The 22,212-nt window shown below is 41.9% G+C and overlaps 1 protein-coding gene across 1 annotated transcript in view; it reads right to left on the bottom strand.

Annotated features, from left to right (window-relative positions):
* Window positions 1-470: 470 nt before the first annotated feature.
* The window catches only part of LOC134312454 (cadherin-2-like), a 181,428-nt gene continuing 159,686 nt past the window's right edge, over window positions 471-22,212 (bottom strand). Inside the window, exons 12-16 of the mRNA XM_062994412.1 lie at window positions 19,188-19,421; window positions 14,108-14,341; window positions 11,684-11,823; window positions 7,506-7,670; window positions 471-862 (exon numbers count right to left, since the gene is read on the bottom strand). Of these exons, the coding sequence (XP_062850482.1) occupies window positions 656-862; window positions 7,506-7,670; window positions 11,684-11,823; window positions 14,108-14,341; window positions 19,188-19,421 (980 nt within the window). The 3' untranslated portion in view covers window positions 471-655. The remainder of the gene's footprint in view (window positions 863-7,505; window positions 7,671-11,683; window positions 11,824-14,107; window positions 14,342-19,187; window positions 19,422-22,212) is intronic.

Genomic DNA, 22,212 nt, shown 5'->3' with positions numbered 1-22,212 from the left:
AACTTAAGTACGTACCCTACTTTGATGGTGTCGATTTTTTAGACTACAGTCAAATATTTTAATCATCCGTGACTTTTAATCAATGAAATAATCACTCGAAAGAAGAAAATGCAGATGCTAACAAGAAAAAGGAAAGCGTGATGGTGCAGATCAGAGATTAATACTTCTTCAGCTCTGGAAATCACTCCAAACGTCAGTACCGTTAAAGCCTTGAACGTAAAACTAACCATTCATATCCGAAAAAATGTACAAAAAGGCACGTTAAATCCCAGTGCTTCTGTACTGTAAAATTCAAGTCAGTGGAACTGAGCGCGTATGTTGTGTCGTATCGTTTTGTATCGTATCGCGTAGCCTACGGTTCAAACCCAGCGCCGGTTCACTTAACAGAGAGACGACCATCGTCGGGGCTAAATCCTTCAACAAGCATAACAATGCCTACACTACAACAAAGCGCTTTGTGTCTCGTCGTCGTTTTCACTATTTTTCCTAAAACATTTTTTTGCTCTGCAGTGAATCAGTCAGACCTGGGAGGGAAAATCAGTCAACAGAAGCCGTCCTCATTCATCAGTCCGAATAGCAGTGGGGGGGCGGGGAAGGGGGGGGGTGGAGAAAAGCCAGGCGTGTGGGTGCGTCCTCCCTCCGTCTCGCTCCGGTCTCACTCGTCCGAGCCGCCGTACATGTCGGCGAGCTTGCGGAAGCGTGGCCCCCAGTCGTTGAGGTAATCGTAGTCCTGGTCTCCGCCGCTGCTGGACGAGCTGATGGAGCTGAGCGAGCCCGCCGTCGAGCCGCTGCCCTCGTAGTCAAACACCAGCAGGGAGTCGTACGGAGGGGCCGTGGGGTCGCCGTCCGCCGCTTTCAGTCCCTGTGAGGACGAGAATGAGAGAAATTAGGACGTCTGTGTTTGTGCATCAGAGCGAATTAAGCATTTTATTACTTTGTAATTGTAATAGGAGATATCTTCAAAAACGGTGAGGGTGGGAGGAGGAGTAATCGGTCGTGTCTGAGAGACCCTTATGGTCTGGATTTAGCGCCATCTGATTTCCACCTTTTTGGACTCTCAAAGAAGCTTTAAGGGGAAGAAGATTTTCATGTGATGATGATGTGAAAGCAGAGGCGCATCAGTGGCTACACGCCAGAGATGTTCACAAGTCACAAAATACGAGTCAGAGTCGAGTCACGGGTCTTTAGGCTAGAGTCCGATAATAAACACAAAACATATATTGGAAATGTAGCGTAGAATAAACAAATAATCTGTAAATTCAGATAAAAAACAACAGATTAGCGAGTGTATTTAGCCGTTTTACTTAGTGCCTTTACTTTCCTATTCATTGTGCACATGAATGTAATTTCTGTAAGGTACCAGTTAAAATCTTAAACTGATACGTTTTGTTTTCCGTGCAAAACAAAAGCGCTCAATAAATCACGGCACAGCGGCCAAAATCCAAAACACAGCAAAAAAAAAAAATCATAACCACTGCTTACCTTAGCTTATTTTCTTCCAGATGCTATAAAATTTATAAGCGTGTGTCCCATTAGGAATATAATCCGTTATTTTGTAAATGTGCTTATAATTAAAAACCTCCAAACTTTTCCCGGTTGTGAAGTAAAACACGAACTCGTTAGAAAGTCAATCAAGCGTTTCATTAACAATCATCTGAATAAATGCAAATAACAGCATTTCTTACAAAAAATTACAATCAGAAGATCTGATTGGTTCAGAAAGCGCCAATTCTGGAGGAGCGTTTCATTCACCCCAGTTGTTCCTGTGAAGTGCACTACATAGGGTATTCCACCATTTTAAGTGATATTTCAATCCAAAAGTAATAAAAATGTTCAAATAAAGTGAACCTCAAACTGTAGGGAGTAGGGAGCGACGCTTCATCACTACACCCGAAGCTGACTTCGGACTCGAGTCCCCATCTCTGCTACACGCTCAACCAAAAACATTTGTTGCTGATGGCATTAAAAAGTTGGTACGACGCTGAAAAAATACATCGGAAAGTGACGATGTAGAAGAGTGATGGAGTTTGTTTTTGTAATTCTCAATAAATAGAGTTAAAAAAGTGTGGAAACTTTTTGAAGAACCCTCGTACATTTAGCTATTATATCCATGATAAAGTCATGTGACTCTACCCATCGAAATGAAGTATGTACACTGTATTGGGTCATTCCTTCTGATTTTCAAATTCTTGTGTTTCAGTCATAACAACTGCTAACAGGTGTAATAAATCAACTATATAAAGAAAATGATGTGCTTCCAACCTGGCAGAAACAGTTTAAGGAAGGCCCTTTCCTGTTCCAGCATGACTGTGCTCCTGTGCACAATGCAACTTCTATAAAGACATAAGGAGAAGCTTGATTTAAAGAAACTCCAGTGTCCTGCACAGAGTTCTGACCTCAGCCCTACTGAACAGCTCTGGAATGAACTGGAACATCAACTGAGGCTTTCTAGACTGACGTCAGTGCCCAGCCATACAAATGTTCTTTTAAATGAATGGGCACAAATTCCCACAGACATACATACGCATTGTGACGAGTGGCTGTTGTTCTAGCTGAAAAGATCACATATAGGTCACTCTATTTTAATAACATTTGTTTTTAAAATGGGATATCCAACAAGCTCATGGTCAGGTGTCTAAATATTTTTGGCCGTATAGTGTACGTTCACACTGAGCAGTATATCAAACATTAATGCAACCCAAGAACATTTCACTAACTTTTAGCCACCTAGATCAGACAGCAGAGATTGCGTTTGCACTGGCAATGTGGAACCCAGTCGACCTTTTTACCCTCGGGCACATCCATTTGTGCCTGTTAGATGTCCAGCCAGGTTGATAGCTCAAGCTCTCGAGTCTGAATCTCAGCTGTGCTCTCAGTGGTGGTGGGCTGGCATATTATGTTAGACTTTTAGCATGTCCAATTGCCCATGCTTCCTCTCCACTAATGCCGGCCCCGGCTCGGATTGAGGAGAACAAAGCTAACCCACGCCCCCTCCGACACGTGGGCAGCAGCCGTATGCATCTCGTCACCTACACTAGCTCTGTGTATGAAGAGACACACCCTGATCAACGCACTCCTTCCCCGCCCCTGTGCAGGCACCATCAACAGAGCATCAGTTATAAGAGAGACCCTATTTGGCTTAATGCCCCACCCCTATCTGAACAACAGGCCAATCGTTGTTCATGTGGATGTATTCGAGATCCCAGCTCTGGTGTTCTAGCGTGTGTTTTCACCGCTGCGCCACCCGAGCGGCCGATACCATTTGCTTTTGAAATAGGATGTCCGACAAGCTCACGGTCCGGTGTCCGAGTACTTTTGGCCATGTAGTGTATACAGTGTACAAATACAGAATAAAAGACAGAATTAAAAGTTCTGAATGTGTATGGATGTCTCACTGATTTGTGATTTAATGCTTCTTTTGCACAGACGTGTGAAAAGAAACCTTGAGAGTAAAAAGAGTTCAATTCTAAAAAATAAACACGATAGAAATAAAAGCGACGCCCGTTATGATTTTGAAACGATAAAAAAATAACCTCCGCACCCCGCCGGGATATTAGATGAAGCAAGATTTCTTCTTTATTAGCGATAAAACGTTGAAGTGGATGAAAGAAATGATGCAGCATTCAGCTTTTCAAACCTGTCTGAATTGCATTGAGTCTGACTGTACAGTTTATACAGTGTTTTGTTGATATTTAGCATTGAAGGCTGTTAAATCAAAAGAAGCCTTTGAGAGAAGAAAATGGTTAGGTTTGAAAATAATTCGTACTCTGTGTCATTACAAGACTGGCTTTTATATTCTACGACAATTCACTCTTCACGGTCAAATGTATGTGGACGCTCCTTTTAACAATTAGGGTCGAGTGCTTTAAACACATAAAATTAAATACAAACATTTAACTGTGTAACAGCAGTGTAGGAAAAGCACTGCCCTTGGTGTGGAGGAACTCCAGTGGCCTGCACAGAGCCCTGACCTCAACCCCAATGAAAATCTCTGATCTACTGGAACGTCCAGCGCGAGATTATACACCGATCAGGCATAACATTACAACCACTGACAGGTGAAGTGAATAACACTGATTATCTCTTCATCACGGCACCTGTTAGTGGGGGTGATATATTAAGCAGCAAGTGAACTTTTTATCCTCAGAGTTGATGTAAGAAGCAGGAAAAATGGACGAGCGTGAGGATTTGAGCGAGTTTGACGAGGGCCAGATTGTGATGGCTAGACGACTGGGTCAGAGCATCTCCAAAACTGCAGCTCTTGTGGGGTGATCCCAGTCTGCAGTGGTCAGTATCTATTAAAAGTTGTCCAAAAAAGGAACAGTGGTCATGGGCAGCCAAGGCTCATGGATGCCCGTGTGGTCCGATCCAACAGACGAGCTACTGTAGCTCAAACTGCTAGTTTATAGTTAATGCTGGTTCTGATAGAAAGGTGTCAGAATACACAGTGCATCTCAGTTTGTTGTGTATGGGGCTGCAAAGCGGGACCAACGCAGTATTAGAACGGTGGTCATAATGTTATGCCTAATCGGTGTAAATGCTTTTTGAAATAAATGGACACAATATCATTCAAGCTTACATTTTTGACATTTCGCAGACGACTTACAGCACTGTGACATTACACTGTCTAAGCAATTGAGGGTTAAGGGCCTTGCTCAAGGGCCCAACAGTGACAACCTGCAATGGTGGAGCATGAACCAGCTACCTTTGGAGTACTAGTCCAGTACCTTAACCACTAGGCTACAACTGCCCTCATGATTAGGTCTATTATAAAGAACTCAAGGATATAAACATATAAACCTACAGCCACACTACACAGATCAGGCCACAATTTATCACAAACACTGAATAGCTTTGGAATGAACTGGAGCATCAACTGACCAACATCAGCGCCCAGACATAGTAATGCTCGTTTAACTAAATGGGCACAAATCCCCAAAGATATACACCGATCAGCCATAACATTAAAACCACCTCCTTGTTTCTACACTCACTGTCCATTTTATCAGCTCCACTTACCATATAGAAGCACTTTGTAGTTCTACAATTACTGACTGTAGTCCATCTGTTTCTCTACATATCTTTTTAACCTGCTTTCATCCTGTTCTTCAATGGTCAGGACCCCCACAGGACCACCACAGTGCAGGTATTATTTAGGTGGTGGATCATTCTCAGCACTGCAGTGACACTGACATGGTGGTGGTGTGTTAGTGTGTATTGTGCTGGTATGCTGATGGAGTTTTTAAACACCTCACTGTCACTGCTGGACTGAGAATAGTCCACCAACCAAAAATATCCAGTTAACAGCGCCCCATGAGCAGCGTCCTGTGACCACTGATGAAGGTCTAGAAGATGACCAACTCAAATCGTCTCTGACTTTACATCTATAAGGTGGACCAACTAGGTAGGAGTGTCTAATAGAGTGGACAGTGAGTGGACACGGTATTTAAAGACTCCAGCAGTGCTGCTGTGTCTGATCCACTCATACCAGCACAACACACACTAACACACCACCACCATGTCAGTGTCACTGCAGTGCTGAGAATGATCCACCACCTTAATAATACCTACTCTGTGGTGGTCCTGTGGGGGGTCCTGACCATTGAAGAACAGGGTAAAAGGAGGCTAACAATGCATGTAGAGAAACAAATGGACTACAGTCAGTAATTGTAGAACTACAAAGTGCTTCTATATTGTAAGTGGAGCTGATAAAATGGACAGTGTGTGTAGAAACGAGGTGGTTTTATTAAATGAGATAAACTCATGGTCATGTGTCCAAATACTTTTGGCCATGCAGTGTATGTTGGTGGAAGCATCATGTTGTTGTGAATTTGACAATCTAGTCAAGTTTAATTGAAAAATAAAGACACACAGTACAAAGTCCAGTGGTCCAGTCAGAGTCCTGACCTTAAAAATGTCTCAGTGTCTTTATCCCGCCGCACGATTTCTTCAGTCATGCACGAACACAGGAGCCAGACTGGCGGATCGAGATCGAGGAGGAGCGGCGGAATTAGAAAGGAGCCGCCACGCTGGGCAGGTAATGAGAAAATCGGCAGCGAGACGTTGCCACCAGCGGACGATTCCCCTCCGCCTGTGTCTCCACGCGAGACCGAGAGAGTTCGGGTGAGACGTGGGGGAAAAAACGTCACTTTCCAGCAAAGTGCCCTGCACTTCAAAGCTGAAGGGTAAGATAAATAAGCTCTATCTACTGAGCCGAGGATGGCCGAGCCAGCTGGGTGACGAGATGCAGAGAATGAAACAAACCACCGGCGCACGGCTCTGGGAGGGGGTTTCTACAAACAGAAAAGTGGATTTGTCTGTTCCATCGTGAACATGGAAAAACATAAGCGCGTCAGCAGATCGAGACGAGCGGTGAAACGCTGCATCTGTTCGGATCGCGTCCTTTTTACCACAAGATTAAAATTCAGATGAGTGTGTGAGGCTGGTTTCACATATTCTTAGTAGTAAAATAAAAAATAAAAAATGCATTTTTCCCAATTTTTCTCCCAATCTAGTCGTATCAGGCACAGTGATACAGTCGTAGAGGGACAGTGGTAGCCGGGTCGTCCATCCATCCATTCATCCATCTATCTACTGCTATCTATCCATCCATCCATCCATCCATCTATAATCTGTCTATGTATTTGTCTATCTATCTATCTATCTATCTATCTATCTATCTGTCTGTCTGTCTATCTATCTGTCTGTCTGTCTGTCTGTCTATCTATCTATCTATATATCCATCCGTCTATCTATTTATCTATCTATCTATCTATCTGTCTGTCTGTCTGTCTGTCTGTCCGTCCGTCTAATGGCATCAATCATAAGGAATCCATATTGCCCTTTCTTCCTCAGACCAGCCAATTGTTGTCCTCATAAGTGTACAGGATCGCAGGTAGCAGAGCTGAGACTCAAACTTCTACTGCTGCGTCACTCGAGAGCCTGCACCACCAAGTTTCCACTGTTGGGCCCCTGACTGAGGCCCTTAACCCTCAGTTGCTCAAATTGTATTTAGTCATGATGGTAAACAGCTAAATGACATACATGTTAGAAGTCATGCAGCTGTAACTCCTCCCAAAGAATGAAATAGATGGTGAGAATATTGTTGTTTATAAGAGATTTTAGCTTTTACTCCGTTATTATGAGTATTTAATTGTATTTAAAACAATTAATTGGGTGTAGACTGATGGGTAAAACATGGCAATAATGTCCATTCAAAGTTAAATCCACAATAAAGGCTGCAAAACGTCCAAGTCCTGGACTTTTATTGTTTTTTGTAAATGTTCTTCTTTTGTGGAGTAAATGAAACACATACTTCATCAAAACACCACTCAAAGCATCATGGTTACAAACTGGAACCACATGCAAATGTATTCCATGGTCAGATGTTGTTTTTTTATTATCTTAATACACTTCAGCAACCGAAGCTCTATCCACAAATACTGTATATGCATCCATCTGAAGTTTCTTTAGTGTGTGTGTGTGTGTGCATGCACTTCTGTTACCTCATTGATAAAGTCTCCGATGTCTCCAGGATGTGGAGCGGCTGATCTGAGGGGGTACTGAGGCTCGGGGTGCAGCGGCCTTTCGTCCAGCCTGCGGATTCCCACCGGCTTCACACACTCCAGATCTACGGTGTCCGGCTGCTGCAGCTGACTCAGATCGTAATCCTGCACACACACACACACACACACTCTTTCAGTAATTTTGACAGCGATCTCCAAATCCTTTGTATTTGATACAAAGTGTTTAAGGTTCCTTAGTGAGAAGCGCTCAAATCCAAGGTACTGGACTAGTAATAAGAAGGCTGCTGGTTCTAGCTCCACTCCTAAGTTTCAACTGTTGAGCCCTGGAGCAAGGGTCTTCACCCTCAGTTCCTTAAAATGTATTCAGTCTTAATTGTAAGTTGCTTTGGATTAAAGCATCTGCTAACACCATAAATGTAAATGTAATATAAAATAATGAGTGCACCCTCCCATAAACACTATTTTTCCAGTCTTTGCATTATAAATAATATAATGATATCCTTTATTTGTCATATATACATATACAGTACAATGAAATTCTTTCTTCGCATATCCCAGCTTGTTTGGAAGCTGGGGTCAGAGCGCAGGGTCAGGGTCAGCCATCGTACGGCGCCCCTGGAGCAGACCCCTTGCTCAAAGACCCAACAGTGGCTGCATAGCAGAGCACCGCCAATCTTCCGATTGATAGCCCAAAGCTCCACTCACTAGGCTACCACTGTCCCTAAGAACACTGTCCATATGTTTTATAAGATCTTTTGGCACTACCTGGATGAGCTGTTTTAAATCCCTTGGAGACATTTTAACAGGCCGGTCACTTATGGGTAGATTCACCACTGTGCCAAGTATTCATCACTTGGATAAAATGACACTCACTGTGTTTCAGTAAAGTCCTAGAGCCTTGGAAATAACTGGGGTTGAATACCAGTTTGAATACCAGCTCTGCCATTCAGTCATTGGTCATTGTTGGGCCTTTGAGAAAGGCCCTTAACTCTGTCTGCTCCAGGGGCGCCGTACAATGACTGACCCTGCGCTCTGACCTCAGCCTCCAAACTAGGGATGCACCGATCCAACTTTTTCAGTTCCAATACTGATCCGATACATATACTTTGCATATCGACCGATACCCGATACCGATCCGATACCCTTGTTGAATTAATAAACTGTATACTTTATTATGTGGGAAAGACTTAAGGCATCAGGATCGACTTAAACATTACTAAGTTTGCAAAACAAAATATAATTAACACAGATATAAATGTACTGAACTGCTATTTATTTGTCAATAAAATAATAAACAGGCATCTTAATATTTCAGTGTTATTTTTACTCAACGAGTGAGCATCCGACGCTGCCTTGGTGACCAAAGCAATCCCAGCATTCATTGCAGAAAAATAAACATAGCTGAAAGGGGCGGAGAAACGAATGGAGTTATTATCAAACGTAAATAAAATATTACAGATTTTAAACTTGTATAAACTTATGCCGAGTGTTTTTATTTGCAAGTTCGAGCTTGTCAGGAAATGTAATTTATCGGTACATGAAGGGAGATGTTATATTGACGTTAGCGTTAGCGCTGTGCTACCTCAGTTCATTGTTTTTTAATGGCAAGATGCTAAATGCTAAGCACGATGGAATCGCTATGTAACGCGTTCGAATAACCTGATTTATGAGTTGATGACTTATTAGAATCCTCTCTACTGAGGCAGCCGCTTATGTAGACAGTAAGGCAGCGAGGCAGCTCCTTAGGTTTTCTAACACACCCAAAATGTAGCTGCTGACAATGAGAAAAACAGTAGTAGCTTAAATAACTTTTTCAAATAAACTTATCCGTAAATATCTAGTGCAAACAGTAATTCAAAATAAAATATAGCAGCTAAACATGAGTAATAAACATGTTGCCATCGAACTTGTTAGCATAGCAAGCGTGAAATACCTCCATGCAGCTGACTCTTTGGCTCGCTCCATGTTGCTGTTTTTGTTTGTGTTATACACCATACGTCAGCAGCGCGTCCTGTATGGGCTTAGCATGCGTCGCAAACGAACTAAAGTGAACGTATCGGACCCATGGATCGGCCTGATTATCCGATATCCGATCCATCTCATTTTGGTAATATCGGGACCGATATCCGATCTTAATATCGGATCGGTGCATCCCTACTCCAAACAAGCTGGAATACGCAAAAAAAGTAATTTCGTTGCACTGTACACGTGTATATGTACAGTATATATATATATAGCAAATAATAAAGTAATTAAGGTGCAGTTACCTTTTCAGGAGGGTGATATGCATGTTGGATAACTTTGTCCCCTAAATAAATGCATTTTTGTTTAACAACATATGTTTTACTATAGTAATGTTGTTTCTCTATCACTATATGCCTCAGACATAAAGCTTTCTCTTCTAAATCTGCTAAATTCCATGACCAGCAGTCATCCTGGCTGGTCCCTCTAACAACACGTCACCCACACTGAGCATCGTGGGATTCCAGAGACCTGGAGTAGCAGGGGGAAGCTTTTCAGTGCCTCAGAAGGGCTTTAACGAGAGCCACTGAATTGAATTAATCCACTGATCTGCAGGAGGATTTTCTTCTTTAAAAACGTAAACACAGTACCGGTGCTGGAGTGTACACTCACTTCATTTGAAAAATGACCAGAGCCAATCAAAGGTGGGGTTACTTTGTACCAACTTAAATAAGAGCTAAAACGGTCCCAGTGACAAAAGAAAATAAGCGAAGGTTTTAATATTGCTACATGTTTAAATACACATCAAATAATTTAATTGAGTAAATAATGGTAGCATTTTAACTACATTGTAACAGGTAGTACATTGTAACAACATTATATTACAGAATAAACAAGCATTTATCAAACACATCCCAGTGGCTGGCTGGGTGACTGGTTGACTGACTGACTATTTAGCTGACTAACTGACTGTGTGGCTGGCTGATTGACTGTATTGCTGAATGGCTGGCTGGTTGACTGACTGATAGGTTGACGGGCTGGCTGGATGAATAGCTTACCAACTGTCTGCTTGAGTGACTGGCTGACTGATTGTCTGGTTGACCGACTGACTGTTTGGTTGGCTGGCTGACCGTCTGGCTGACTGACTGGCTGGTTGACCAAATGTGGGAGTAAATATCTACTTTAAGAGATTGACTGACTGGTTAGCTGACTGGCTGGATGCTAACTGACTGGCTGGATGACTGGTTGGCTGACTCACAAATTGGCTATCTAGCTGGCTGCTGACCGAATGTCTGGTTGGCTGACTGGCTGGCTGGTTGACCGGCTGACTGATTGACTAAATAGCTGGTTGCCTGGTTTGTTGACTGGCTGAAGGGATGGCTGGTGACTGATTGACTGGTTGACTGGCCTGCAATTTTGATGGCTAGGTGACCTGATGGCTGGGTGGTTGACCAGCTGACTGGCAGACTGACTGCCTGCATGGCTGGCTGCTGACTGAATGTCTGGTTGGTTGACAGTATGGCCGGTTGACCGGTCAGCAGAAAGGAGGGCTGGCTGACTGACTGGCTGATTGACCGGTCGGCAGACTGGAGGGCTGGCTGGCTGACTGACTGATTGTCTGGTTGGCTAACTGAATGGCTGACTGGTTGACCAAGTGTATGACTGCATATCTAATTTAATAAATTGATTGACTGACTGGCTGGAAGCTAAGTGATTGGCTGGATGACTGGCTAGCCAACTGACTGACTGAGTTGCTGGCTGCCTGACTTGTTGACTGGCTAGCTGACTAACTGACACACTGATTGGCTTTCTAGCTGGCTGGCCGGCTGCTGACTGATTGTCTGGTTGGCTGACTGACTGTGTGGTTGACCGGCTGACTGAATGGCTGGGTGGTGACTGAATATCTGGTTGGCTGACAGTATGGCTGACTTGTTGACTGGCCGGCAGACCGTATGGCTGGGTGGTTGACCGGTTGACTGACTAACAGACTGAATGTGTGGTTGGCTGATTGTATGGCTGATTTGTTGACTGGCCGGCAGACTGTGTGGCTGACTTGTTGACTGGCCGGCAGACTGTATGGCTGGGTGGTTGACAGGCTGACTGGCTGACTGACTGAATGGCTGGCTGGTTGACCGATTGTATGACTTAATATCTGATTTAATGGATTAATTCTGTGCAAATGTTAGTAATTGTACCTGGTCCTCCTCTCCTCCTCCCTCCTCATCATATTTGAGGATGTTGTCTCGGACGTCGTCCTCCGGATCAATCAGCAGCTGTTTGGCCTGGCGCTCCTTATCCCTCCTCTTCATGTACATCACAAACAGCAGCACCAGGACTGCATAAGAGAGAGCGAGCGAGAGAAAGAGGAAATGAGGTGATGAGTATCTTTTTTCAATTTCACCGCTACTTCGCTCAAAGTCACACATATAAGAAAGGTCACAATGAAACGGCTTTAGGACGAAGTAAATATTCACACTGCACGGCTGCATCTGAAAGCTGCGGCACACAAAACTGAACCATGAGCGGCCCAACGGGTTCAAGAGAGATTTAGAATTAGAATCAGTACCACACTAGCAGCCTACACTAATCAGCCATAACATTAAAGGAACCTCCTTGTTTCCACACTCACTGTCCATCTGTTTCTCTACATACTTTTTTAGCCTGCTTTCACCCTGTTCTTCAATGGTCAGGACCTCCACAGGACCACCACAGAGCAGGTATTATTTAGGTGGTGGATCATTCTCAGCACTGCACTGACACTGACATGGTGGTGGTGTGTTAGTGTGTGTTGTGCTGGTATGAGTGGATCAGACACAGCAGCACTGCTGGAGTCTTTAAATACCGTGTCCACTCACTGTCCACTCTATTAGACACTCCTACCTAGTTGGTCCACCTTGTAGATGTAAAGTCAGAGACGATCGCTCATCTATTGCTGCACTGTTTGAGTTGGTCATCTTCTAGACCTTCATCAGTGGTCACAGGACGCTGCCCACTTTGCACTGTTGGCTGGATATTTTTGGTTGGTGGACTATTCTCAGTCCAGCAATGACAGTGAGGTGTTTAAAATCTCCAGCAGCGCTGCTGTGTCTAATCCACTCATACCAGCACAACACACACTAACACACCACCACCATGTCAGTGTCAGTGCAGTGCTGAGAATGATCCACCACCTAAATAATACCTGCTCTGTGGTGGTCCTGACCATTGAAGAACAGCACAAAAGGGGGCTAACAAAGCATGCAGAGAAACAGATGGACTACAGTCAGTAATTGTAGAACTACAAAGTGCTTCTATGTGGTAAGTGGAGCTGATAAAATGGACAGTTAGTGTAGAAACAAGGAGGTGGTTTTAATGTTATGGCTGACCGGTGTATGTGTCACTTAATTCTACAATATATCTCAGTACCTTACCCAACAACTGCTTTTTTGACTGAATGGACACGATTTTCTACAGGTACATCCAAAATCTAAATCGTGTGTAATGCCTTTTCAGTGGAGTAGAGGCTGTTATGGCCACAAATCCATATTAATGCCCACAGTTTCAGGTATGCTGCTTTCAAAACATTAAATGCATGTAATGGAGCAAATAACGAGTAGCATTTATTGCAGGTCACCTTCATCATCCACACGTACATTATTAATACATTATATTACAGAATAAATAAGCCTTTATCAAACACATCCAACTGAACAGACTGGAAGGCTGGCTGACTGCTGACTGATTGTCTGGTTGGCTGACTGGTTGACTGGCCGACATGCTGGATGGCTAGCTGACAGGATGGTTGACCAGCTGACTGGCTGGCTGGGTGACTAAATAGCTGGCTGTCTGGCTTGTTGACTGGCTAGCTGACTCACTGATTGGCTTTCTAGCTAGCTGACTGACTGCCTGTGTGGCTGGCTGACTGATCCCAGTGCAGACTGGTTGCTAACTGACTGGATGGCTGCTTGCTTAACAGACTAGTTAGCTGTTGAACAATCACAAATGCTTTTTGGACCAAATTGGCATGAATTAACTTAAAGGTACACAAAAAAAAAAATCCAATTTCTGTGGAATGCCAGGACGAAGAATTCCAGAAGTGCGGAGGCTGTTATGGTCACAAATCCATATTAATGCACATAGTTTCAGGTTTCATCTCCCAGAAACACGTAGAAGATGGATGGGTGGCTACTCTACCTTGGCCCTATGTGTGGGTAGGTCAGGGAAATAATGCGTGTCATGCCCTAAGATGGATTGGCGCCCTGTTCAGTGTGCATTTTTGTCCTTGCCCGGGTGTTTTGGGTGGCAGTAGAGCAAGTTAGAAGTTTGCCAGTATTAAATATTTAGTGTAGATTAATACATAATCAATTAATGATAATAATACATTTAGCAGACACTTTCATCCAAAGCAACTTACAATTATGACTTAATACATTTTGAGCAATTAAGGGTTAAGGGCCATGCTCAGGGGCCCAACAGTGGCAACTTGGCGGAGAGGCTTAAACCTGCAACCTTCTGATTACTAGTCCAGTACCTTAACCACTGAGCAACCACTGTCCCTGTCATAATAATAATAATAATAATAATAATAATGCCACCACCAACAATGTATTATAAATCCGTAAGTATGAAGCTGTACTCACTGAGGAGGATGATGATGCAGAGAAGGATGGCGATGATGGCACCGGTGCCCAGACCGGCGGCCATGATGCGCTGCTGATCGGTGCAGTCCCCGTTGTGGTCGCACTGGCACACCTTGAGGCGCAGGTAGGACGTGTTGAACATGGGCAGGTTACCCGAGTCGGTGATGTGAATGGGGATCTCGTAGATGCCGCTCTCTAGAAAACCAATCTTGAGGCTTAACTGGGCGTGGTCACCTGGAACAGAGGAACATGGGAAATGTAGTTCAAATATAGTTCATGGATCAAAATATAAGTCATAAAATGAATGATAAAATAAATAAATAAATAATTACAGAAAATAAATGAATCAATAACAATCAAAGTACAAATATGTTCCACATGCATGTAAGAATATTTTAAATATTAAAGGGAAGAAGACCCCGTGACAAACCCTGTTTTATTTTACAAATTACATTTATTTTATAAATAAAAACCCTTTAAAATTTAAGTAATGTTCATGTTGGAGAACCACTCCAAAACATACTGCTGGCTACTCTAATTTATCTCAATTACCTCTTATTCGTCACATTTAAATATTTCAGATCTTAGGCACCCAGGTGGTGCAGCGGGATATTCCACTAACACACCAGCACCGAGATTCTGAACTCCTCGGTTCTAAACTCGGCATTGCCACCGGTAGGCTGGGCGCCATCTAGCAGGCATAACTGACAGTGCCTGCAGGGCGGGACGACCGGACTATGTGTGGATGGGATCTTCAAACGCTGTGTAAGGACCCTGATGAGTGGATGGAGAGGTGCCTGTGCAGAATGTATGGGTAAAAAAGAGTTCCGCAAAGGGCTGCGTGCGGGTCGGAGGAGGCAGAGCAGCAATGTACCCGCCTCGACTGCAATCAGGGATCCCCCAGCAGCGGAAAACAAATTGACTATGCTAATTTGGGAGAAAATGCATAAAATAATATATATATATATATATATATATATATATATATATATATATATATATATATATACGACACAAGGAAACACAAGATGCAGCTTTGAAATCATTGCTCAAGTTATTAAAAATGAAAGATTTATTAAAACTGATATCAGTTTTAATTATGATATGTGAAAATATGTAAAAAAAGTTATCACCCCCCCTTAAGCCTAATAACTGCTTGTTCCACCCTTGGCAGTAACAGCTGCAATCAAACATCATTGTAGAGGAATTTTGTTTCGCTCTTGATTACTGAATTGTGTTAAGGTCTCAACACAACTCAATGTGATTCAAATCAGGACTTTGACTCGACCCATTATAACACCATTATTTTACATTAGTCTAAAGTATATCCAGTTCCCCTGGGCCATGGAACACATTAACAGGTTTCTCATACATCCTTATGGGAAAAATACCTTAAAACTCAACAACTTTTAAAATCAATGCCACTCCCAGAACCGACTGACGTCAAGTTTTAAGGTACCGCTGTATTTTCATTATTACATTTCTTTGTACTATCGCTAGCAACTGAAAATGTGAATTAAAACTGGTAAAACTGACCCCCCCCCCCCCCCCCCCCAAACAAAAACAAAACAAAAAAAACCACACACACCTTTTTTTCAGTCCTAAAACCCATATTCTGAAGGATCTAACAGTAATAAATCTCCTCAGACACGTTTTGAGAAATGTGTAGGGGAGAGGCGGTGAAAGGCAGATCAGATCAGATGGCGAGATGCTTGGGATGGCGCGGCAGGCGCTCTCTCTTTATTAGAAAAGATGATCTGAAGGCAGCAGTGTTTTTGGAGAGCTCGTCTCAGTGTAACGAGGACAGATGGTCGGAGTGAAGAAGCCAGCGCACAGACAGACGCTCGGTGCCACGGATTAGAACAGACTGGACAAATATTAATTCAAGAGTCGGTCAGAAACGCACCGAACAGCATTTCTTTTCTGCCGCTTCTCTTCCCTGAAGTGTGGAGAGAACAGTTTTTACTGATCTGTGATCAAATGCTGACATTTCCACAGCGCCGCAGAGCGCCGGTGCACGGAGGATTTAGATTCGGGGCTTATTAATCCACTGAATCTCTTCCAATAATGCAGCTTAGAGATAAAACAGCTTCCCGTCTAATCCTGCCGCTTCTGATCCTATTACACACGTATTGCTCCACATTTCCAACCTCTCTGCTCCGAAACGTCCCAAACAAAACCCAGAGACATGGCTGTACTGGTTTTCCTGTCGAATTATTGTAATGGGTTACAATATCGGATGTGTGTGAGAATGATGCACTTTTATTTACGTGGGCACTATGGTGGGTGCTGCACAGAAACATGGGTACAAGGGTCTCCTTCTGATACTGTGGTTCTCTTCAACCCCCAAAACACATTATAATATAATATAATATAATATAATATAATATAATATAATATAATATAATATAATTAATATAATATAATATAATATAATAATATAATATAATTAATGTAATATAAAATAATATAATATAATATAATATAATTCAATATACTATATTTAATATAACATAATTAATATAATATAATTTAATATATTATGAAATAATATAATATAATTAATATAATATAATATAATATAATGTAATATAACATAATATAATGTAATATAATATAAAATAATATAATGTAATACAATTATTGTAATATAATATAATATAATATAAAATAAATAATAATAATAATAAAATAATATAATATAATGTAAAATAATATAATTAATATAATATAATTATTATAATTAATATAATATAATTTTTTTTTTTCATAAATTTTTCCCCTTTTTCTCCCCCTTAAGCGCATCCAATTGTTCAATTAGCATCGTGCTTCCTCTCTGTCTATGCCGAACCCTGCCCTGAACGAGGAGATCGAAGCTAACCCATATCCCCTCCGAAACACGAGCAGCCAGATGCATCTTTGCCACCCACACATTGATGAGTTTGGCGCCACCTAGCGTTGCATGCGGAGAGACACACCCTAAGAGCACCCTCCCTCATCTCTTGTGCAGGCGCCTCTAATAGAGAACGTAATCGCATTCTGACAGAGAGAGACCCACATCCGGTTCTTTGTCCCACCCCCCAACTGAGCAACCGGCCAATCGTTGCTCATACACCCACTCAGCTTCCAACCGGTGAAGCAAAGCTGGATTCGATACCACGTACTCAGAATCCAGCTCTGGTTGCAGCGCGTCTTTTTACCGCTGCGCCACCTGAGCGGCGTATAATATAATTAATATAATATAATATAATTAATATAATGTAATAATATAATATAATATAACATAATATAATTAATATAATATAATATAATATAATAATATAATATAACATAATATAATTAATATAATAATAAATATAATAATATAATGTAATATAATATAATAATATAACATAACATAACATAACATAATATAATATAATTAATATAATATAATATAATATAATTAATATAATATAATAATATAATGTAATATAATATAATATAATAATATAATATAATAATATAATGTAATATAATATAATATAATATAATAAATATAATATACATGAACCTGACCCCAGTCCTGAAGTCTAGTGACCCAAGCTTGTATTTTTTTAATCAATTAAGCTATGAATATTAATCTATGCCAAGGTCCATGAATGCCAGCCTATAAATAAGGACACTTAAAAATTCTGAATTTATTTTGTAAGGGTGTCTGTAAGGGTGTCTGTAAGGGCGCTTAGGTGGCGCACTGGTAAATCACTCTAGTCCATTACTGTAGGCCCGCTCGGCGTCTACACAGACATGATTGACTATGTCTGAGGAGGCTGGCTGAACAGTCCAGCCATTAAAAGGTGGACTTGAGCTCTCAGTGCACTCTCAGTGCTGGTCCCAAGCCCAGATACAATACAGAGGGTTTTCAGGAAGAGCATCCAGCATTAAATTGAGCCAAATGAGGCATGCGGACCAGAATGATCCACTGTGGCGACCCCTAAAAAATACAAAAGTAGCTGAAAGAAATAAATTTGTTCATTACAGGGGGTCGTTAAAGCAGATCAAAATATTGCTCTATGAATATTAGCCTATGAGTATTGATTTATGAATGCGCCAATACATTTTTGGTTTATGAATAATAAACTATGAATTGCTCTGTAAATTGGTCTATAAATATTAGCCTTTGAATGTTGGTCTATAAAATACTGGACTATAACTTTCGGTCCATGAATATTGGTCCTTCAGGTCTGAACTTAACCTAGAGAGTTTAGATATTGTGGAGAGCGGTCGGCTCGCCGTCATAGCAAGGCAAGGGACGTTCCCCCTGCCTCCGTCATCGGTCACGAAAGCGCGGTATCCCACAATGCAGTCCACGGTTGCAACATTAATAGGGGTTAAAAAAGGTTTAATGGTTGGAATAGTGTGAAAAGTGTTTATTATGATGTGACTTTGAATTTGTAGGTTACCATTTTCGTTAAGTGTGTTTCACTGCTACCGGCAGGCTGGGCGCCTACACTAACAACAATTGATTTGTTGTTCAGGGAGAGTGGCTTCTTCATAAATGATGCAATTACGACCTCTACTGGCTTATTGATGGCGCCTGAACAGATACGAGGGATAATGTGGACAGGGTGTGTCTCTCCGTGCACAAAGCTGATCCACATATGAACTCCCCTCGTGAAGGTGATAAGATGCAGTCGGCTACTGCACACGTGTCGGAGGGGGCGTGTGTTACTCACAGCTCTCCTCGGTCAGGAGTGGCGGTCAGTATCAGCAATCGGGTAATTGGTTACAACTAGATTGGGGGGGAAATTGTTCTGTTCTGTTCACTTGTCCAGCATAATGGGAGGGATCTGCCGTATATCAGAATTTGTCTCTTTTTAATGCCCTTGCAACTCACACAAGAGCAATTACAAATAAAGAGAGCCGCCCTTCTACAGTCAAAGAGCAGAAACGCCTCCTTAAGTCTCGCCGACGCTACAATATGACGTGACGTTTCTGACTCCTGGTAATCCGTTCATACTACTAAAGCCACATCTGGCTGCACTTCATTTTCAAAACCCTGTGAGTAAGTGTGTGTGTGTGTGTGTGTGTGTTTACTGACCACTGAGTCGTGTTAAAGTCCAATTCCTTCTGACATCGGAGGGACGCATGGGCAGCTCGAAAGCGAAAGGTCCTGTGTTGGGGATCAGGTCTCCATCCAGAGCTGTGATGTTGATGGCATTGGGTTCAGGTTTCTCACACATCTCGGCCTCCTGAGGGAATACCTGGGGGGCATTGTCATTAATGTCCCGCAGCAGGATCTGCAGGGTACCGGTTCCGCTGGCCGGAGGAGCGCCTGGACATGGACATACACACACACAAGTAGATTAACGAGACTTTGTAGGACTAGCTTTAGATGGAACACTGTTGTTTCTGGGTAAACGTTTAAGAAATATCACCATAGAAAACCATCAGGAACAGAGTGATGTACATAATTTACAACCCTGATCCCAAATCAGGCGGAACTGAAAACAAATTTGCTGCATTAAACGTAATGAGCAAAATAAACTCCTAAACAGATGCTGCTGCATTGCAAACGCCTACAAATGTCTTTGACTGAATGAGCACAAATACTTAGACGTACTTGTGAGAAGCCTCATCAGAAGAGCGGCTGTCGTTATAGCTGAAAAGATCACACAGAGGTCACTCTGTTTTAGTACAGTTTGTATTTTAATGGGATGTCCAACAAGCTCATGGTCAGGCGTCCAAATACTTTTGGCCGTATAGTAGGTTAGTTCATATTGACTAGATACACTGATCAGCCATAACATTAAAACCACCTCATTGTTTCTACACTCACTGTCCATTTTATCAGCTCCACTTACCATATAGAAGCACTTTGTAGTTCTACAATTACTGACTGTAGTCCATCTGTCAGCCTGCTTTCACCCTGTTCTTCAATGATCAGGACCCCCACATGACCACCACAGAGCAGGTATTATTTAGGTGGTGGATCATTCTCAGCACTGCAGCGCTGCTGGAGTTTTAAAATGCAGTGAACACTCACTGTCCACTCTATTAGACACTCCTATCTAGTTGGTCCACCTTGTAGATGTAAAGTCAGAGACGATCGCTCATCTATTGCTGCACAGTTTGAGTTGGTCATCTTCTAGACCTTCATCAGTGATCACAGGACGCTGCCCATGGGGCGCTGTTGGCTGGATATTTTTGGTTGGTGGACGATTCTCAGTCCAGCAGTGATAGTGAGGTGTCCAGCAGTGCTGCTGTGTCTGATCCACTCATACCAGCACAACACACACTAACACACCACCACCATGTCAGTGTCACTGCAGTGCTGAGAATGATCCACCACCTAAATAATACCTGCTCTGTGGTGGTCCTGTGGGGGTCCTGACCATTGAAGAACAGGGTGAAAGGGGGCTAACAAAGCATGTAGTGAAACAGATGGACTACAGTCAGTAGCTGATAAAATGGAGAGTGAGTGTAGAAATAAGGAGGTGGTTTTAATGTTATGGCTGATGGGTGTATTAGAATACTCATTAAATGAAACCCTGAGAGGCACGGCTTACTGCTTCTGTAAGGCTTAATGTGAATATTATGTAAGGAGAGAGTCATTGCCAGACTGGTGACGTCATGCCAGACGTTCTCATTCTAAATTAGTGCGGATTTACAGGTTCTCTTCAAAGTCTTGCCAAATTTTGTGGTGACGTCTGTGTTTTTTTTCTCTCCCCTCTTCTCCCAATTTTAGCATAGCCAATTAGTTTTCCGCTGCTGGAGACCCTGATTGCGTCCGATGAGGGTATATTTTCCTGACAGGTGCTCCCTCCGACCCTTTCTTATTCAGCAATACTTCATTGGATTCACACGTGAGGCTTGTGCATGGAGAGTCACACGCTGATATCCGTGTTCCTCCACTTCCGTACTTGACAGGTTTGTGCATGGAGAGTCACACGCTGATATCCGTGTTCCTCCACTTCCACTTGGCAGGTGCTCCCTCCGACCCTTTCTTATTCACCAATACTTCATTGGATTCACACGTGAGGCTTGTGCATGGAGAGTCACACGCTGATATCCGTGTTCCTCCACTTCCGTACAGGCACCTCGGGCTATTAACCAGGGTCTTTAGACACCGTTGTAGACCCCACACCCTTTTCAGTCCGGTCTTTTCTCACACAGCAGACTTTAGTGGCCAATTTTGTCTGATGCAGGCATTAGGGGGAGCCCAGCTGACCGGTAGCAGCTGAGATACGAACTCTTTTTAGCTGTAAAACATGATGGATATTTTTTATTATTTATTTATTAGGATTTTACTTACTTATTTATTAGATATATATTTATTGATTTATATATATTTATTTATTAGGATTTTATGTATTTATTTGTTAGATATATATTTATTTATTTTTATATATTTATTTATTAGGATTTTATTTATTTATTTATTATATATATATATTTTTATATATTTATTTATTAGGATTTTATTTATTTATTTATTATATATATTTATATATTTATTTATTAGGATTTTATTTATTTATTTATTACATATACTGTATATATATATATATATATATATATATATATATATATATATATTTTTTTTATATATATTTATCTATTAACATTTTATTTATTAGATATATATGTAATTATTTGTAGATATTTATTTATTAGGATTTTATTTATTTATTTTTTAGATATTTATTTATTAGGATTTTAATGTCATGTTTTACACACTTTGGCTACAATGTCAAACACAGTCATAAACAGTCTAAGCAATTAAGGGTTAAGGGCCTTGCTCAAGGGCCCAACAGTGGCAACCTGGCAGCTTGATTAATTACTAGTCCAGTACCTAAACCGCCAGGCTACAACTGCCATTCGATCTCTAATTCACCTTACTTTCCAGTCCAAAGACTATGGAAGGAAACCGACAGACACAGAGAGAACATGCCAACTCCACACAGAAAGGACCCGGACCGCTTTAGCTGGGAATCGAACCCAGTGCTACCCACCGTGCCACTGTGGATATTAAACAAAGCTTGCTGGTTTCGGATACAACACCCTCTGTCCGGGAGCATCTACCCTGATCAAATGTTGCTGTTCAGCCCACTGCAGAACCACCA

Source organism: Trichomycterus rosablanca, chromosome 4 (assembly GCF_030014385.1).
Source record: "Trichomycterus rosablanca isolate fTriRos1 chromosome 4, fTriRos1.hap1, whole genome shotgun sequence".
Classification (NCBI taxonomy): Eukaryota; Metazoa; Chordata; class Actinopteri; order Siluriformes; family Trichomycteridae; genus Trichomycterus; species Trichomycterus rosablanca.
Note: the sequence above shows the minus strand (reverse complement) of the source record. Positions and strands in the feature narration are given on the sequence as shown.